General features: G+C 43.5%; 1 protein-coding gene across 5 annotated transcripts in view; it reads right to left on the bottom strand.

Annotated features, from left to right (window-relative positions):
* Positions 1 to 2,350: 2,350 nt before the first annotated feature.
* The window catches only part of USP48 (ubiquitin specific peptidase 48), a 72,874-nt gene continuing 55,277 nt past the window's right edge, over positions 2,351 to 19,947 (bottom strand). For 4 of the 5 annotated variants that reach the window (XM_061394094.1, XM_061394103.1, XM_061394121.1 and 1 more), the window contains exons 19-27: positions 19,687 to 19,797; positions 18,948 to 19,078; positions 18,488 to 18,594; positions 14,650 to 14,754; positions 11,455 to 11,610; positions 7,523 to 7,648; positions 6,050 to 6,098; positions 3,919 to 3,945; positions 2,351 to 2,892 (exon numbers count right to left, since the gene is read on the bottom strand). In XM_061394094.1, coding sequence (XP_061250078.1) covers positions 2,870 to 2,892; positions 3,919 to 3,945; positions 6,050 to 6,098; positions 7,523 to 7,648; positions 11,455 to 11,610; positions 14,650 to 14,754; positions 18,488 to 18,594; positions 18,948 to 19,078; positions 19,687 to 19,797 — 835 coding nt within the window. In that variant the 3' untranslated portion in view covers positions 2,351 to 2,869. The remainder of the gene's footprint in view (positions 2,893 to 3,918; positions 3,946 to 6,049; positions 6,099 to 7,522; positions 7,649 to 11,454; positions 11,611 to 14,649; positions 14,755 to 18,487; positions 18,595 to 18,947; positions 19,079 to 19,686; positions 19,798 to 19,947) is intronic. The other variant, XM_061394130.1, reaches the window with a different exon arrangement.

Raw genomic sequence — 19,947 nt, 5'->3', positions numbered from 1 at the left:
TAATGGGGGTAGGGGTGGCAGTGACTTCAAGCTTCATTTTACCTTTCACAGAAGACTCTTATACTTAAAATAATAATAAAAGACAGAAACGAACACATGCATGACGCCTGATGGAAAGTCTCTGCACCTTACAGGGCTCATCAGCCAAGAAACAACTGATCTATCAGTTCAGACAAGGCAAGAATGGATTTTAGGTTCCACGCTGTACCTGTTTTCCCTGTACGAAATGGTGAGGTGGTGATGCGGGCCACAAATACATGTACACAATGCTGCGGAACTCTGGGGACCGGGGCTGGGAGAGGGAGTCCAGTCCAAGGCTTCTCAGCAGGGCTGGCCTGTGCATGCTCTGGGGCCTAAGCATTTCTAATAAAGCCTCACAGCGCTGCTGGTCCTACGGGGCCACAGACATCACTCTGAGTTGGGTGTAGAACATGGTTGGGTCGTGGGGGCCCACCCGACTCCCACCCATTCTGCAAAGTTAACAAAGGAGCCAGTACTGGCTTATCAGCCTGAAAGACTTATCACAGGGTGTTATTTTGTACCAATGCACGAGGGAAAAAGACTCAAGCAACACACTTAAACTGCGATTAACAGCAAACTGGGAAAGGGTATCAGATTTCCGGGGACTGCTGACATGTTTATGTCAATCCTCAGAAAGAACCTTCTCTGGCCAAACAGCTTCTTAGTAGGCAGAAGGAAGCAGCTGCCTCAAGCACTGAGTGAACCACACACAGGTCTTTACCCTGGGGAGGGAGCGGTGCTTGGCATGTTGTTATTTTATGTTCAGCTTCATGGGGTGGGGGTGGGGGTGGAGTGGGGGAAATCGAAACATCAGGAGAGTAGTTCATGATCTAAACCAGGAGTCCTTTTCTCTGCGTCCACCTCAGGGTGGGACCCACAGGTTCCGAGGATGGATGGCTTCTGAGGGTCCCGTGTGCCGTGCACGCTCTCACACAGACTCGTTAAAACACGCCCTGCCTCCTCAGGGGCCCAGACCAAAGACACTGCAAACACAGGGGAGAACACAGGCAGGGAGCTGTGATTTTACCAAACAGCCATAATTACTCTGATAAAAAGAGCTGTTCCAATGGGATGCTGCCAAGGTTACTGGTTCTCAAACTGAAACCTGCCTCCCCCATCCAGGATTTCAGCTTAAATTTTCAGAAAAGGGAGGGGTTAAAAAAAAAAAAAAAAAAAGCCTAGCAAACCCCAGGCTAAATAAAGTGTTAGCAAGGGAGATGTCTGAGTCAGCATCTCAGCCCAAAACTCTAGAGTGCGTACATACTCAGAGAAAACAAACAAGCTCCGGTCTTCACTTCCATTTGGAAATCGTAGGTTTTCTCAGGAATGCGGTTTTGCCTCTATGTTGCTAATCAACAATAATCCTGAATTGGCTAACAGGGCACACACTCCATCCACACATTTTTTCTTTGTTAAATAATGTGATGTAGATCTTTTCTGGGCATTTCAGAAGAATGCTTTGAAAAAGACAGGAAGTGAGGAAATTCCCTGGCTGTCCAGTAGTTAAGACTCCATGCTTCCAATGCAGAGGGCGAGGTGGATTCCATCCTTGGTCAGGGGATAAAGATCCCATATGCTGGGCAACATGGCAAAGGAGAGGAGATGGGAGTGAGACCAACAGATGGGATCTGGAGGCTGGGAAGATGAAACGCTATATATAAAAATCTATTATCATCCAAATGGACTTCAGGCCATTTTACTCTTCTGATAAGGTGGTCAGATTTCTCCAGAGGGCAAGGTGTTATTTGATTTCCCACTTCTGAATAATGGGCTTTCTTCATAGCTCAGTTGGTAAAGAATCAGCCTGCAATGCACCCCAGTTCGACTCCTGGGTCGGGAAGATCCCCTGGAGGAGAGAGATGCTACCCACTCCAGTGTTCTTGAGTTTCCCTGGTGGCTGAGATGATAAGAATCCACCTGCAATGCAGGAGACCTGGGTTCGATCTTCCCTGGGTTGAGAAGATCCCCTGGAGAAGGGAGAGGCTACCCACTCCAGTATACTGGCCTGGAGAATTCCACGGACTGTTTAGTCAATGGGGTTGCAGAGTTGGACATGACTGAGTGACTTTCTCTTTCCTCTGAATAACAGCAGCACTGGAGGATGCTATCTTGAGCAATACATTTGCCACCCCTTCTGCAACGCATGAAAGTGAACAGCCTTGGGAGACAAAAATGACACACGAGCCCCTGGCTCATTGCAGGGGACACACAGGCGCCCCCTCCTCTTCCCAACACTGAGCGAGACCGACCACAGGCAGTGTGTGAGGGGGGCGTCCTGGGGCCGACAAAGGAGTCTGATCTGAAGATACTTTCCCACAATTACAGCAAGTTCTTCACTTTCATGCTTTATTGAAAGTAAAATATGAATCAAAGACAGGTACTGGTAAGCAGGTTATGTCTCTAAAGAATCACTTTTAGTTCAGAGCAGAATGTTGTCCCATCTACTGTGATACAAATTCTTCATGGACCAATGCATCTGGTATGAAACTCGAGCAAGGAAATAGAATGGAACTTTATTCCCTCCCGTGACTATAAATCTCATATGTAAACATGATTTACTGATACTGCTACTAAACTGGTTCAGTCTTTTACTTGCCCATTCCCTCCCACCACCCCCCTTAAATATAAAATTTGAAACATTTCCTTCAAGTCTGATGGCCTTCAGTGCAATCTGCTTTATTTGACATAAGGCATTTTGGGACAGTCACTTTTTTGAATGGTTTTCTGCCTTTTGGAAGAGTCATGTAATGGTTTAATTCTTAAATCCACCTTTTCTTTAATGCCCTAACATGTCAAACTCCTCTTCCCTTCGGGTCATTTCTGAGCAGTCAGCAAGTGTTCAAAAAGATTAATGTCCAAGTAGACCAGTACCTGGGGAAAGAAACACACGTGGAGGCACAGTTGTAAACTGCACAGTTAAGGGTTCATGTATCCCATCTGCGTCACCAACAGGGAATATGCAACTTAATGAGCAAGCACCAACGCCCTTTGACATTAGAAATAAGAAAATACATCAGCCGTCTCCAGGCTTTCAGCTAAAGCACATTTCTGTTGAAAGCCATGCGGCTCGTATGCATTATCTTCACACAAGGTAATCAAATTTTATTGAAGCTTTCATTTGATGGCCGTTTTTCATTAAAAAAAAAAAAAAGTTCTGCTTTGTTTGTTTTGTTTTAACCACTTTGGGAGTTTCTTTGTAGTGGGAACGTGTACACAAAAAGCTGCGCTGAGAGGGAGGCTTTATTGAGGCCAGTAGCTTGGCTCACTTGTTCACAAGGAACCCCTGGTATTTGATTCAAACTCATTCTTTGGCAAAAATCACAACCTGTCACGGACCTCTGGACTAGGCCACAAAGAATCAAAATGGCAACAGTTAAATCTGTGAAAGTCAAAGGTCTGAATTCAACTGTGTGCAGAACCCCAGTGGCCAGGATGCAGGAGAAGGCATCGCCGTTAATCCGAGAGATGCCTTAATCCTACATAGAGAAATGAAACCTTTTCACTGAACCTAATGTAGTTCAGCAGATTCTTCTCGAATTCTCATCAGTTACAAACTGTTTTGCTCTAAGATGGGACGGATAAGAGGAACTGGAAAAAGGTCAAATATAAAAATGAAAATGCCACTAGCTAAGTGCCCAACTTCCCCCCAAAACGAGACAGAAAAGCACAGCGGACATCTGGTAGTGGACATGCCTGACACACAGGCCCTATCTGAGGCTTGAGTGCTGATACAGATAATGAAGAAGCTTGAATACAAAATGCATTTAACTAAAATTAATTTCAGTCATGAGACTCAGATTGAATTAAATTTTAAAATCAAATTATAGGCTTCACATTAATAGAAAATTACAGTATGACTGTGACACTCATGAACAAAACATGACAAATGTAACTTACCTTTAAACCCTTCTTCTGGCATACACACTGGAAGGAAAAAAAATAAGAATTCCAAATTGAAAAGACTGTTGCTACAGACAGCAATAAGTTCACTTCAATGCCTAAGGATGAAAAGTTTAAAATAGCTTTTAATAACCTTACTCACCTATAAAGGTTACCTTTGAAGTTACAGATAATATCAAACGGCAATCTTTGTTTTCATTTTTATCAAAGCAATACATATGCATCATTGAAATAGACAAATACTGGAAAAACAAGGGTTGTGACTAGAGCCACCATTCTGCACGACTGGGGAGGGGTGGGGGGCCCTGCTGGAGAAATCCGTGGGGCCCCGCCTCCTGTCCCCCTCCTCCTGTGCCCACACTCTACAGGGAACAGCTTTTGGCCCTTGCGGCCACGTCTTCTGGTGTTTAACCTCTGCATTTCTAGATGTTGCTAATTCACAATTTTTGGTAATACCTAATAGTTTCCTCAAAGAAACAACCACCTCTAACATAACACATGGCCCCTAACCATCCTCCTGACACACGGATATTTTTTGTCGTTAAGCCAATCTCCAGTGCTTACACTATCTTTTTACTCCTTAACAGTGTCCACGGTTGAACCCTCTGGGGTACCCTGGTGATCGTTCTTGTCTGGTATGACTCTGTCTCTCTGGGGTTGGTAACTGCATTATTTATGTGCTTCATTTTCTCTGTACCATCTCTGATTCAAGGGTAAGCTCCTCAGGACAGTCATCTGTCACTTCCACTCTTCCCAGGGAGCGTGCTCCAATCTGGAGCGGGCGTGCTCAACACCTGCTGCAGTGCCTCGTGCTGGAAGCTCGGGAACTGCCCCCGAACTGTCTTCTAGGGCATCTACTCCTGCGTTGGATCCCTGTTTTCAGGTTCCACTGTTGACATCTTTCTTCTTACTCTTGTTTAACAGAGTACACCCTCCCAGAGTAAACGGTAGGTGAGAAAGAAATTTTCTGAGGCCTTATATTCACAGAGTCACCAAACGCGTGTAACAGAATGGTCTAGTCAAGAACTCTAGCCTGAAGCTCACACTTCCCCATTCTCTTGTGGGTACTAGCCCACTGGTTTGTCCTTGACTCTTCATCTCAGGAGTAAGACTGGTTTACCCTTCCAGACCTCTAGGTGTGTTTAGGATCTTAATCTCTAGATTTGCACTTAACTGTACCCGGGCCTTGGCGCACCCATTTTTATTTTCATGAATTGTCTTCTGTTCTCTGAACGCTGCTTACATACAGACTATTTGCTCTTTCTCTGGTATTGTTCAGCTACTTTTAAAGCTTTCTTGTGCTTCCCGCATCATCGACTTCCTGTCCACCTGCTGACTGATGTCTTTTGGTCCCGTGCTGCCCTCTGCCTCACTGTCCGGAGCTCTCTGGCCGTCCACTCCCCTCTACAGAAGCGTGAGGGACTAAAAAGATGGTTGAAAACTGTCTGGTTTGGCTTCACCCAAAGGTAGCTGGGAGATGAACTACTTTTAAAAAAATATCTGTAGGCTCTTTCCTTGAATTTCTCTGCTTTCCCTAGAAGAGAATCTCTTCCCTCCACTGTGGGAGGTAAGAGATGGGCTGCCAGTGTTTGAACAAAGGGCTGGTCTCCCTATTTGGTAGGTAACACGTCTCTCACCTTTCTAGTTTAATTTCTTCGAAGAAACTCTACAGGTCAAGAAGAGGCACTGAATGGATGTAAAGGGAAGGGCTGTGAGAACGTGTGCGGTGGTGAGTCGAATAACTGCTTCTTACACAGTTTCCAACCTGCCTTTAGGTTGCGACCTCACTCCTTATGTTCAGAGGCACCTGGGGCATCTGATTCCTGTATACCTGCTGGAGGCTCTGCAACCTGAATTAGCGCTGCTTTTTGCTAAGCTCGTCTATCCGCAGGCTTCCATCTGTTTCAGTTTCCTACAGTAAACTAAATACTACACTTTCCTCCATTTTCTCAATTTTCATAGATATCATTCTTTAAAAAGAGCAATAACGGCAAGATTCTACCTTAGCACGTAGAAGCTTTATTCAAGCTTAAAAGTAGAAACACTGTAGACTAAAGATTCAATAACTACAACCCCACCATCGTTGAACAAGGTCCTCAACAATCCCCCAAACAAACTGGTCTTTTACCTTGCATGACATCGTCCATTGCAGCATAATCTGCAATTGGTTCATCAGCCTAGAAAACAAATGAAGACAATTCACAACCGCACGGGAATGGAAGCCGGGACGAGGAGCGCGCCCAACCTCCTAACACAAAAGGCTGGCATGGAGTTGACCAGCATGTCGCTCCGACACAAACTCTGTCCAGTGGAAAGCAGCGTTCAAGCCAGAGCTGGCGACGTCCAGGACGAACAAACGGCACCGTGAGGCGGGTCAGGACCCGTCACCCGTAGTGCACACTGCACCTGGATGTGGCCCCGCTTCCCTGCGCCTCAGACACTTTTTAGATGCAGCAAGGTCAGATACCCTCGCTTAATGGGTGTGATTTCAGGTGCCAGTGATGACAGCATGAGTTGGGAGAAGTAAAATCAGGATGGTCCTCGAAAACTGCCCATTAGGTTAAAAACACATTTTCATCTTTCCCCATCATCAAGAACGAAATACCCACGTCCTTTTAAAGGCAGGAAGCGAGTGCTGAGTCTGAGCTGTGGCAGGATTAGCTGCAAGGGCAAAGAGGGCAACGACCAGTACAGACCCCAGGTGCCCACCTGAAGTCAAGCCCATCAGTGACACGGGCTGCTTCTAGGATTTTAGACCGGGCTCTTCTGATTCAGCTAACCAAGCAGGTTTTCAGAGTTAATTCCACAGAACCTAGAGTTCCAAGAAAACCAAGCAGAGGGAGGGGGCGGGGAGCAGGATGAGGGGCGTGTGTGTGCATGTGAAAGGCCAGATATGGACCCACATCACCACTTCCAGGGCCCAACTTTATCTGTCCAGAATTGAGGCTCTGCCTATGAACAACACGCTCCCCAGTTCAGAAACCTACAGAACATTCTAACACATCATGCAGGCGGCATGCTTCTAGCCACCCAGAAACAAGAGGCAGAGGAAAGTGACAAAATCAGGCCCTGCCTGGGGGAGAGCAGGACTGGGCCAACCAGGCTGGCTCAACGCATCTTCATCCGTGACAGCCTCAGAAGCCCCGGCTTCCTAAAACACACCTACCTCTTTTAAACCTTTTCTCCCCAAGGTCAATTTTCATATCCTGGACAAGAATCTCACTAAGCCAACCAAAGGTATTTTGACTACTGTGGCCAAGCCTTGATTCTTATGTTTCTGTCGGAGCTTAACTGGCTGGTACTTCTGAGGAGGGGCGGAGGATGTTTTAATAGGTAGAAGTTTGGTTAAGTAATTCACCAATCCAGAATTTAGGGAGGAGGTTAAATCTAGATTATTTTAAACAAGAATTATGAAAAGCCCACAGACCCAGTGACTGTCTGACCTCCTCTAAGTCTCTGGTGGCTCATCCAGAGACGCAGTCGACTCACAGCAGTAGCTTGTTGCCACATCCTGCCGAGGACCTGGGAACCTTAACCACCGCCGCACCCAGTCTACACGTGAGAAGCCCCTGAATCCCGCAGGCGCAGAGCCGCTACTCACCTTTAACAGAATCACAGATTCAGGAATGACGCCTAGGGTTCCGAGGGTGGCACAGTCATCACTTAAAACCTTTCCATCGATTGACAGGTTCTGGTCAAAAGGAGCAACTGAAAACGCATGCATGATCTGTGCCAATACAAAAGGAACAAAGGTTCGTATAAAACAAAATACTGAGACTTAATACCCTGTGTGAATGAATAATTCTAAGGAAGACATAAAAGACTTCAGAATACAAAAGATACTACGGTTTGCGATCAGCCCACTTGCTTCATTCCTATTCAAACTGCAATCCCACTATATCCGGGAACATCCTTAGGAGGCCTGTTAGAGAATCAGGAGACAGTTGTACCCCCAGGTCCTTTTGTTCTGCCTCTTTTGACCCCTCGGTGGGTGGGGGTGCGGAGAAATCAAAGTGGAAGGTGGGGCGGGGCTGACCGTCACTCTGGTGACAAGGCTGGGGCACGGCTCTTTCGGTCACTTCCACTGTGCCCAGGTCCCACATCCTTTTAATAACCAAATCAATTCTAAATTCTTTCATAAGACCATCTCTAAATTAACCAGCAGGCTATCTGGACTCTTCTCTTTGATGCCCTTCTGTGAGCAGCCTGGAATACAAACTTTAGCCGTTAGGACTGCCATATATTCTTAGATTGAGTCTTGCCTCTAGGAGCCAAATATGAATTTCTTAAGGGTAGGGACCATGTACTCCACCCCAGTTTTAGCCAAGTGTTAAATACATTCAGAAAGACTATTGTGCATATTAAACACTATTTTCAAATTCAGAAGAATAAAAAAAATATATATATATTTTTTAGTCACATCCAGGTGGTAAATACCAAAGAGAAATAAGGAGTTGGGCTTAGGGAGGCACACGCAGATACCTTCAGCAATACGTTCTAATTCTTCACTTGGGTGTGTTCCAGAATATTCACTTTATTATGCTGCACACCTGAGTTACATAGTCAACAGAATGCGCTCTACTACACATATCTTTTGTTATACCAATATCCACGATGCTATGGGGAAATCATTCTACCCTTTTATGCACTTGATTCTGCTCTTTGAAAAAATCCAGAAAAACTAAACAGGCAGCCCTGAACCACATCTGCATAGAATTGGGCCCAAGAGCTTTATAAGCTGGGAAGACCCTGACCAGAAAAGTGATTTTAATAACAGCGCACAAGTAAATAAGAAGAGGGCTAACAAAAATGGCCTCCTCCCTGTTAAGCCAGATTCATAACTGGACTTCTCCAAAGGACCTCAGGCCCTGAGTGGCGAGCAGAGGCTGATTAAACAGCGATCATCACCGATCCTTCTATGGAACAACTGAGCCTATTTCTGGTGAGAAAGGACAGTTCTACCAAAGCCAGCCCAGCACATGGACCTCAGGCAGAGGCGACAGCTCCGCGTTCATAAACAGGACCCAGGAAGAAGCAAGCACAGCGACGGAGAAGGCGTTCTGGCATCAGCTTTAACGAAGGCGATGCCACAGCTGCCAACTGCACGAGTGCTGGTCCACAGGGCCTAAACGGGACACACAGGGTCCCCGCACCATCGCAGAGGACGGACGGACAGCAAATACCGCTAGCCACGAGCACCGTCACTCGGGTAGAGAACGGACAACAGCAAATACCGCTAGACACCAGCACCATCACTCAGGGGCGGAGGCTCATACTCTGTATTTTCAGCCCACAGACAAGGACATTTCAAGTTATTCAACAACTAATGAAAAGACCCCGATGCTGGGAAAGACTGAAGGCAGGAGGAGAAGGGGCTGACAGAGGATGAGATGGCTGGATGGCATCACCAACTCGATGGACCTGAGTTTGAGTGAACTCCGGGAGTTGGTGATGGACAGGGAGGCCTGGCGTGCTGCAGTCCATGGGGTCATAAAGAGTCGGACATGACTGAGCAACTGAACTGAACAGAATGAAGATTTATTACACCGTGTGTTGAATATTGTGCTAGGTATTGGAACTATAAAGGTGAGTAGTAATCCCACTAGAGAGGTCCAGAGGAAAAAAAAACAAGCGGTGGAGATGGTGGCAGAAAGCCACACAGAGCTGGCAGAGCGCACAGAAGGGAGGAGTACGCTGTATAACTGAAGGCCAAGACAGGTTTTGCAGAAGTGATGTTGCCAAAGACGAACAGTGCTTCCTAGTGAGGAGAAAATGCTACTTCAGAGTGAGAGAACAGGCCGAGGTCTATGGCCTACAATATGGTAATTCATCAACCGCTAGGTGCAGGGAGAATGCTTCAGGAGAACTGCCATTCTACAGGTCTGTGTGATGAGCGAGTGCAGCACAGTGGCTCTGGGAAGCCTAACAGGAACAACGAAAGCTCTGTTCCCACAGCTGCATGCTGCTCGCCACAACGTGCGTGTGTGCAGGTGTATTTATTGGCTGAAATGAGGAAATGCAATAAGCAAATTAGGAATATTTCCTCCTTCCTAAGGCAGGCAATACCACTCGCTCAAAATCCATCTTTGGGAAAATGGAATAAGAGAATTAAATACTGAACATGTTTTGAGAAAAGGGATGGATTTGTACTTCATTTACATTATGGCCTCATAGGTAGATGAATTAAGCAACTATAAATGGGTATGGTCGCCATCCTATTAACCTGGAAATGTGGTCGACCCTACGGAAGAGATGCCATGAAACATAAAAACACGCACTACGTGCTTGAAAACTCACCCACCACCACCAGCTGAGGGTCACATGCACGCCCACCACAGCCAGAACGGCGCTCAGGCAGGGCGGCAAGACGGCCCCATCTAACTGGGAGGCTGTGAAAGCACCGCCTCGGAGCACCAAGGGGGGATCACGCTTCACTGCCCCTTCTCTTGACTGACTGGATCACAGTGGTCCTCCACGTAAGGAAGGGAGGGGAGAGGAAGGTCCTGGTACAGGAGCCCTCTGGGACGCGCACATCCGGGGGGCTAGCTGCTGCCTTCTAACAACTGTCTGCAGGTGACATGCTCCAGGATGGAGGCTCTTTCTGCTGACTTTTGATTTACTCTTTTAAAAGGGCGAGTCCACAATAAAAGCAGCACGGGCTCTGACAATGTCTTGATCCACAGGGGCTGTTTCTGTAATTTAAAGGTTTTGAATGTTTCGAGGTTTACCACTGGCAAGCAGAAAGCCGGTGATAGAAACAAGCTTTCTCAGATGTAAAAGCTACAGTAAGAGAATAAAGATATTACGCCAACACATTTATTTTCAGAGCCATGGGTTCAACCAAGGGAAGTAATGTTCCCGGGACAATCTGGAAAAGAACACCCTCAAAGGAAGCCTATACTTTTGCTCAATTACAATGATAAATATCAGCACGAGGCAAAATGCATAACCAGTAAACTACGCCACATCAAAGTAGCAACGAGGGAAACTGGGTCAACTCTGGGGTCTGTATCAGTGACTAGAACAGATTAAGGGGCCAGGTTTTCTTTCATGGACATCTTGAATATATTAGCCTCTCTCTCCTGGGTTTTGGGATGTACCATTGGCTCCTCGTTTACAGTACTTTCGCGTTCCTACCAGGAAACAATGCCAGGAGGCACTCTCATCTCTCTTCCACTGTGTAGATGTGCAAAAGCAAGGGGCGAAGAGGGGTGCAGTGGGAGAGACTGGGGATGACCTAAAATGAACCATTAAATGGCTGTCAATATTCCTCCTCATTATTGGAAGGCTACTCAGAACTGGCTCAAGGTTTCAGAATCCCCCACTTTCCCTTTTCACAGATGCTTGGCTAATTTTGGAAAACTATGAAGCTCTTTCCAAAAGAAGAGTTATTTGAATTTGGGGACCCAACAAGTATTATTCTAAACTCAAAAATGCCCTCTCCCAACAGCTCAATACTTAGGTGCAAAGCAGAAACTCGTGAAGGTCCTGTAAGTTCAGAGCATGATTAAACAGATGTTATACTTTCCTCACCTGGATTTTCAATTCTTTCAATGTTTGATTAGCAGAAACGAGAAGAGCTTTTTCACCACGAACTTTTCTGTGTCGCATACTCCGCCGAATAACTTGCTTCTGATAGGCTATATAATTTTGATGGGAGATCTTTTGCCGCTTTGTTCCTCCATTGCTCTATAAAGATCCAGAAAAAAGCAATGAAATTACCCACACCATGACCCCGCTCAAACTTCACAACACAAGGAAAAGCAGTTTATCAGAATGTTAACCATTTGAAATTCAGTTTCAACAGTGAGTAGGAACTCACTGAAGGTTCTTAGAAGGCTCAGACCAAAACTGAAAAAATTAAAGTCCTTGAACTGCACACAAGCTCCAGGATTTAAAAATGTATGTATTATAAAAAGGACATTTAAAAGCAGTGGGGTGGGGGGAGCGGGCCAGAAAAAGAAAAAATAAGCAGAAGGGAAGGTTTGACCTTAAGTCGGAAAAACAGTTATGATACACTGAATCCTAATCTGTGTATTAAACATTTCCTTCTTTTAGTGAATGACACAGACGCTAACTATAAACTGCTGAGAACTTTAAAAAACTTACAAAGGTTTGCCTTTGAAATTGCAAAAATGTTTGACTTGAAACTAATCAAATATTTAGATCCAGCTTGCAAATCACAGAAAATACAGGGGACAGAAGTAAGTTAAAACGAGTAACATAAGGAGGCAATCGGCTGAATCTAGAATGTGAGACAATCTACTCAATTCAAGAAAAGGAATTGGTCTCTAGTCAATGTCAAAAAGGAAAAGAAAAGGCGGCAGAGGCCAGGTAACTGTTCTGGAAAAAAGTCTAAAGTGAAACAAAACAATGTGTGTCTTGGCTGCATGCTGGTTTGAGGAGAAAAAATTGTTTAAGGCACATTGGGGATAGCTGAAGAAATCTGATTACAGGTAAACAGGATATTGCCTTTTTTGACAAGAACTGGTTTAAGAACTTAGAGGTGCAATGCCATGATGCGCACAATTGAAAGATGGTTCAGCAAAAAGTACAGGCATATGTAATGTATATTGTACTAGTTTTAAGAAAAAAAAAATAGATGAAAACCAAATATTTCTCTAAAATACTCTAATAATGCCTCATGAATAGGTTAACAACCAGACAAGACAAGATTCTTCTGCTAACCAAGCCACAGAAGGAATGAAACAAGATTTTTAAAATACTCTTTCCCCCGGGTTTAATTAAATCTGGATGAGGCAAACCCCCAGGCTCCGGCTCTGGTTTCCACAGTTGTCACCGAGTGTCAGCTGTGCATAATCAGAGCGGTTTCGGGGTCATTATGGACACAGATGCCACACAGTCATTATCAATGGAGCGCCAGAGATTTACAAAGCAGAGAGAGGGTCAGGAAGTGAACGGAGCAGCATTTGCTGAGGCTGCCAGACCACTGGCTGGTGCTGCACGAGGCTCGAGTCAGCTCTCACCGTGAACCTAAAGGGGCACACAGGCAGTTCCAACAGAACAAACACTGAAGGTGGGAGTTGCCACAGCTTTCTCAGTCTCAACAATTCAAAAAAAACCAAAAAAATGTGGGAGCTGGTAACATTTTTCTCAAGCTCAACTATTAAAAAAAAAAAAAAAAAAACTCAAGTATTTTTCAATTGTGAAATAGGACCTAAATTTCAGTTAGAAATATAAGGGAAAATATCTGTAACAACCTACAATTTTACTTTGGAAATATAAAACACAACCAAATAACAGAGCCCTGAGCATTAGGCAAGATATGTTTTTAAATGAGTCTAAAAGCCTTTCCCAGAATTATATTTTTAAAACATCCATAGAATTTAAATCCAACTTATCTGACAAAAACCAGTCCACTGGTTTTAGAAGGCTTTCAATTACCTAAGTAACATCCAATACTGGGTGCATTATTAACCTAAATGGTAGATAAGGTCAAAGTCAAAGGAACTGGGTTGATCTAGCTTAGAGAAAAGAGGAAAGGGGATTTGTTTATGTCCATTAAGGACAAACACAAATGCACCATTTTATATTACAGGGTTTAAAACAGCAATTACAGAAGCTTTGTATTGAGATACTGCAACGTATTACAAAGAAAAGGTTTGAGGAGTCTGAAATTCCGAAAACACTTGACATTCTTCTCGGACCACCTACTCTTTTCAAAAGGAAGGTTACACTTTCTTTTGCAAGATGAAATATTTAAAATATCAGTCAAGAGTATTACAACATCCAAAGAATGAGAGGAAAGACAGAAGAAAATTCAAAGTATAAAGATAACTATGGCATAAAAAACAATGTTCTCCAACAAACATTCTCTATCATATTTGTAAAGGGGAGATCTGTTGCCATGTGCAATTGAGGTATAGAAAGCAATTTAAAAACGGCTGTGGTTATGACAACAATGGATAAAACTAGCCATTCAAAAAAGTTAGTTTCTCAAAAATCTAATCACTTGAAAATATTTTTAGAAGTCTTCTAAGTAACCCTTGGGCTGAAAAGGAAAGCTTGAAATGACATAAATAAGAACAATATATTTTATATATACATATATATATATAGAGAGAGAGAGAGGGAGAGGGAGAGGGAGAGTATTGTATATATAAAACTTTACAAACTGATTTACAAAGTTCACTGAAAGAACAGATTCCAAACTGATTATTAAACCATACTCCCAAACAAGAGGGGTAGAAATACCATAAAAAAAAACCCACAAAATAGGTTATTTTAATAGAAGAATTTAAGGTCATCACAATGAAAAATCAAAGACTCAGGTTGCCTCTAGTCACCTGACTAACACCTTGAGAGACCTGAAAGTCTCTTCTATAAACTTCACTGTTATAAAGGCTATTATTATGTTTTGTTTGTAATGAGAGAAGTTGAGTTTAGTAATTTTTTCATACATAAATATTCCATGACTAAGCAGCAAACCAGGATTATGGTTAAAGTCTTTTTTCCAGGTGAAAATTTAATCATTACAGTATATTTTAGCCCTTCTTCTTTAATAGCAATTAATTCTGGCGTATCGTAGTCCATGACTTCTCATGAGAAATCGGGACGGCTACAGCATTCCAGCCAGCGAGGAAAAGAAGGGAAAGGGTCCTGAGGACCAGCACCGCACACAGGCCACAGAGAGGCGCCCAAGGGCTCGGAGCGACCGCTTTCAGAGCAGTGGGAGGGGTGACAACGAAAAGCAGCTTCAACACATACTTGATTAAAGTCTGGATCTTTTTCTCCATCCAGTTTAGCTTCTTCCTTATCCTCCTCTGTTTCAGAACTACTCACATTTAGCTCTGGAGCTGAATCCTTCATCACCTGAATGCGCCAGGAAAAGAGAGAAGTAGGTCAGACCCTAGGGAGGCGAGCTATGGAGACGGTGGAGCTTTGACGGCACAACTTCATCAATGGTGGGGTAACAGATCAGACAGAGGATCAAGACACGACGGCAATCTTGTTTTCTGTGCTCTGTGAACACGTTAGTTTTATCCTAACACAGGATAAAGAGAACGGATGAAATACCACTACCGAACTTAAAAAATAATAAGACATCTTTTCCTAAATTGGATATTTCACACTAGATATCAATATATACATGGACCAAGAGGTACAAAAGATACAAGAAAATACTAGGGGAAAAACAGACATTTTTGCTCATCCACTTTCCCAGCAAACAAGGTCATAAGGCCTCCTTAATTCAACTTCTGAGGCAGAACCCTAGATCATCAGAGAGTAATATGTAAGGTAACCTTCTAAAATTCATGTCAAGTTTGGCAAATATCACCAAATATAATGCATCTATGTGGTCTTCAACTTCAAAAACCTTGGAATCAAATTAATGAGGTGTCCAGAGAACTGGGTCAGGATCTACCTAAGAGCCATACTTAATATAGTGAAAATGCTCCAAAAACAGTCCACAGTAACACCGTGCTCCCAAAATATACCCAAATCTATGTTTCACCTACCCTTTAGGTCAACCAAAGCAAGACGCTCTACAGTGGTCTTTCTTATTTCTGTTCTGTCCATATCAACTCCAAATACAATGGCCAGGGTGACTTTTTGAAAGCATAAGTGAGATCACACCATGACCTCCCTTGAAGCTTCAGTGGCTTACATCTAGGCTTCGAACAAAGATCCCAAATCCCTGGTATGATGTACAAAATTCAATTAAAATTTGACTCCTCCTTGGGAGAAACTTCTCTTTAGATCAGTGCCGCCCACTATGGGAGTGAGAGGTGACAAAGGTCTGCTGAAGTTAAAACTACATAAAAACCTGGTTCCTCAAGTCAGCCCAGTCGCATTTCAGATGCTCCACAGTCAAGGGTGGCTGACGGCTACGATGCAGATAAAAACACCTCCGCCACCGCAGAAGCATCCACTGGGCAGTGCTGCTCTAGACAACGCTGACTCTACTTCGAGGGCGCCAGGCTTACGCTCCCACCTGGCCTCCAAGTCACAGGCAGGGTCTCTGACAGCTAGTGCTCAGGTAAAACAACTCCTCCTCCAAGGCACCTAGCCCACCCCCTCCCTATTTAACAGGGCACCTCCGCCTCTGTCAGTCAAATGCTCTACTCTGCAAGACTTCCTTCAACATGCTTGTTCTTATATGAAATCATCTTACACAGCTTATTCTTGATCTACCTCACTAGGTACAAATACTCTCGAAGGTAGGTACAGTGGTCTTCTGCACCAGCTGTATCCCAAGACAGTTCCTAGCACACAGCTGGCATTCAATCAATATTGTACATCGAAATCAACAACTGACTAGACCCACATAAGGCTTCCCTTGTGGCTCAGCTGGTAAAGAATCCACCCACAATGCGGGAGACCTGGGTTCGATCCCTGGGTTGGGAAAATCCCCTGGAGAAGGGAATGGCTGGCTACCCACTCCAGTATTCTGGCCTGGAGAATTCCATGGACTGGGCCCATGGGGTCACAAAGAGCTGGACACAACTGAGTGACTTTCACTTCACTTCAGACCCACATAAGAAAAGTCTTCTTAAGTGAACACTGCAAACAAATAGAAGAAAACAATAGAATGGGAAAGACTAGAGATACCAAGGGAAGATTTCAAGCAAAGATGGGCACAATAAGGGACATAAAAGGCCAAGGACTTAACAGAAGCAGAAGAGATTAAGAAGAGATGGCAAGAATACACAGAAGAACTTTAAAAAATTTTTAATGTTCTGGATAACCATGATGGTGTGGTCACTCACCTAGAGCCAGATACCCTGGAGTGTGAAGTCAAGTGGACCTTAGGAAGCATTACTATGAACAAAGCTAGAGAAGGTGATGGAACTCCAGCTGAGCTATTTAAAATCCTAAAAGATGATGCTGTTAAAGTGCTGCACACAATATGCCAGTAAACTTCCCTGGTGGCTTAGACAGTAAAGCGTCTGCCTACAATGAGGGAGACCTGCATTCGATCCCTGGGTCAGGAAGATCCTCTGGAGAAGGAAATGCCAACCCACTTCAGCATTCTTGCCTGGAAAATCCCATGGATAAAGGAACCTGGTAGGCTACAGTCCACAGGACTGCAAAGAGTCCAACACAATTGAGCAACTTTACTTCATTTCACTTCAGCAGTGGCCACAGGACTGGAAAAGGTCAGTTTTTATTTAATTTCCAATGAAAAGTAATGACAAAGAATGTCCAAATTACTGTACACTGAACTCATTTCACACACTAGCAAGGTAATGTTCAAAATCCTTCAAGTTAGGCTTCAAAGTATATGAACCGAGAAATTTCAGATGTACAAGCTGGATTTAGAAAAGGCAGAGGAACCATAGATCAAATTGCCAACATCCGCTGGATCAAATAAAAAGTGAGACTTCCAGAAAAACATCCACTTCTGCTTTACTGACTACACCACACTGTTTTATTGACCACACCTTTGACCTTGTGGATCACAACAAACTGTGGACAATTCTTCAGGAGATGGGAATACCAGATCACTTACCCACCTCTTGACAAACTTGTATGCAGGACAAGAAGCAACAGTTAGAACAGGATATGGAACAACAGAATGGTTCAGAATTGAGAAAGGAGTACGTCAAAGCTGTGTACTGTCACCCTGCTTATTTAACTTATATGCAGAGTACATCATGGAAATGCTGGGCTGGATGAATCACAAGCTGGAATCAAGATTGCCGAGAGAAACAACCACAACCTCAGATATGCAGATGATACCACTCTAAAGGCAGAAAGCAAAGAGGAACTACAGAACCTCTTGATGAGAATGAAAGAGGAGACTGAAAAAACTGGCTTAAAACTCAACGTTCAGAAAACAAAGATCATGGCATCTGGTCCCATCACTTCATGGCAAACAGATGGGGAAAATGTGGAAACAGTAACAGATTTTAGTGACTGCAGCCATGAAATTAAAAGACACTGGGTCCTTGGAAGAAAAGCTATGGCAAACCTAGACACTGTATTAAAAAGCAGAGACATCACTTTGCCAACAAAGATCCATATAGTCAAAGCTATGGTTTTTTCCAGTAGTCATGTATAGATTTGAGAGTTGGATCATAAAGAAGAATTGATGTTTTTGAATTGTGGTGCTGAAGAAGACTCTCAGACTCCCTTGGACTGCAAAGAGATCAAACCTGTCAACCCTAAAGGAAATCAATCCTGAATATTCACTGGAAGGACTGATGCTAAAGCTCCAATACTTTGCCCACCTGATGCTAAGAGCCGACTCATTGGAAAAGACCCTGATGCAGGGAAAGATTAAGGGCAGGAGGAGAAAGGGACGACCGGATGAGATGGTTGGATGGCATCACCTAATCAATGGATATGGGTTTGAGCAAACTCTAGGAGACAGTGAAGGACAGGGAAGCCTGGCGTGCTGCAGTCCATGGGGCCACAAAGAGTTGAACATGACTTAGTGATCGAACAACAGATCCACATAAATTTATGTAACGATTCCTTTTCCATTCCAGTTCAATGGCTCCACCCTTCAAAGGAACTCCAGGCAATATTCAGTGAAAATCAAACAAGTCAAAAAGCAAGCTTGATTATTACTAGTTATGGCCACAAGAGGGACTGGTACCTTCTTATTATCCACAACTTTATGGACATAGATGGTAGCTTGAGTGTATTCACGCAGGTCCCTCTGCTGTTGACACAATAAGCCTTCTCGACATTCTGGACAGAGTTCTAAGAAGAAAAAAAGTTTTTTTTAAAAAAAGGTAAAACCAGAAAATACCAGTAGCTGAGGAATTACTACCAAAAGAATGAAAGATCTAAAGGAACATTTCAAAGTTACCAGAGAGTATTTAGCAAACTACTACTCTTATTTTTTAATGGCTATATTTTATTATATGCAAATAAGTAAATTTTTACTGTCAAAAATATTTGTATGGTCATTATATGATACTTTCCATCTAAGGAATATAGAATGGACCACCACGAGATCTTTAAGTAAAGAATACAATACTGGCATATTCTTTGCCTCCCCGTTAAAATTGTGACTTTTAACTACATAAACCAAGAGTGATATGAATACTTACTAGGCTCAGAAATATACTGTGTTTCTGAAGGGTGTGCATCTCCTCCTTCAGTTCTCGTGATTTTAATTACATGATCCACAACAAAGAGCTTTTGTATCATCTGCCACTCACTGGGCCATATGAGAGCTATACTGTGCAAAAAAACACAACATGCGTTAAGACACAAGGACAGAATCCATCTGTAAACCAAAACTATCCAAACCACTATTCAATACAAAGAAATTGAGAAGGAAAAGCTACACCAACAGCAATGGTAGTTTTTCAAATAAAAGAATGCTCTAACTTTCTTTTGTATGAAAAAAAGCAGTGAAAGTAAATATACTGGAGTCACACGAATCAACAGGGCTAAACCTCAAAAGCCAAAGTTGAGCAAAGAAGTTAGCTACAGAGGGTAAGGACGTGACCTAGAGACACTGTCCTGGGTCCCAGCAATTTCTAAGGAGAAAGCAGGGCTCAGGAAGGAGAGGGGAGAAGTAAGGGCAAGTAGCCTCAGGCAGCCTCCCGACTTTTATGGAAAAGCAGTCTTTTTTTCTAGTCTATGTGCTGCCAAAGCGAGCACAAGAAGCAGTCTTTAAAAAAAAAAAAAAAAGACAAGCCAACCTCTGGTTATACCAGAGGAAATAACCCCACAATTCAAGAAAAGATTAGTTCTTAAAATAGACTATGTCAGACGAGACATTTCCTAAACACATTCTATTAATCATCAGAAACAAACATCGCATGAAGAGAAGAAACTCACAGTTTAGAATCTTCTTTGGTCATGGAAGCAAATGTAAACATGAGGCCCCCATGGGGACACAGGAGAGCGCTATTTCCGACCGATGACACAGGACTGCACCTGGTAGGTTTCCTACTCAAATGAGCAAAGGACGATCAATATACTTCACTATGGCATGACTGAAGAGAGCATTTTTTATGATTATTTTAAAATTACAGACATTTTTCAAGGATATTAATAATTAAACGTACTTCTTAGGATTATTCATTTAAATTCTCAGGA

This window comes from Bos javanicus, chromosome 2, assembly GCF_032452875.1.
Source record: "Bos javanicus breed banteng chromosome 2, ARS-OSU_banteng_1.0, whole genome shotgun sequence".
Taxonomy (NCBI): domain Eukaryota; kingdom Metazoa; phylum Chordata; class Mammalia; order Artiodactyla; family Bovidae; genus Bos; species Bos javanicus.
This window is presented reverse-complemented; position numbering and strand designations above follow the sequence as displayed.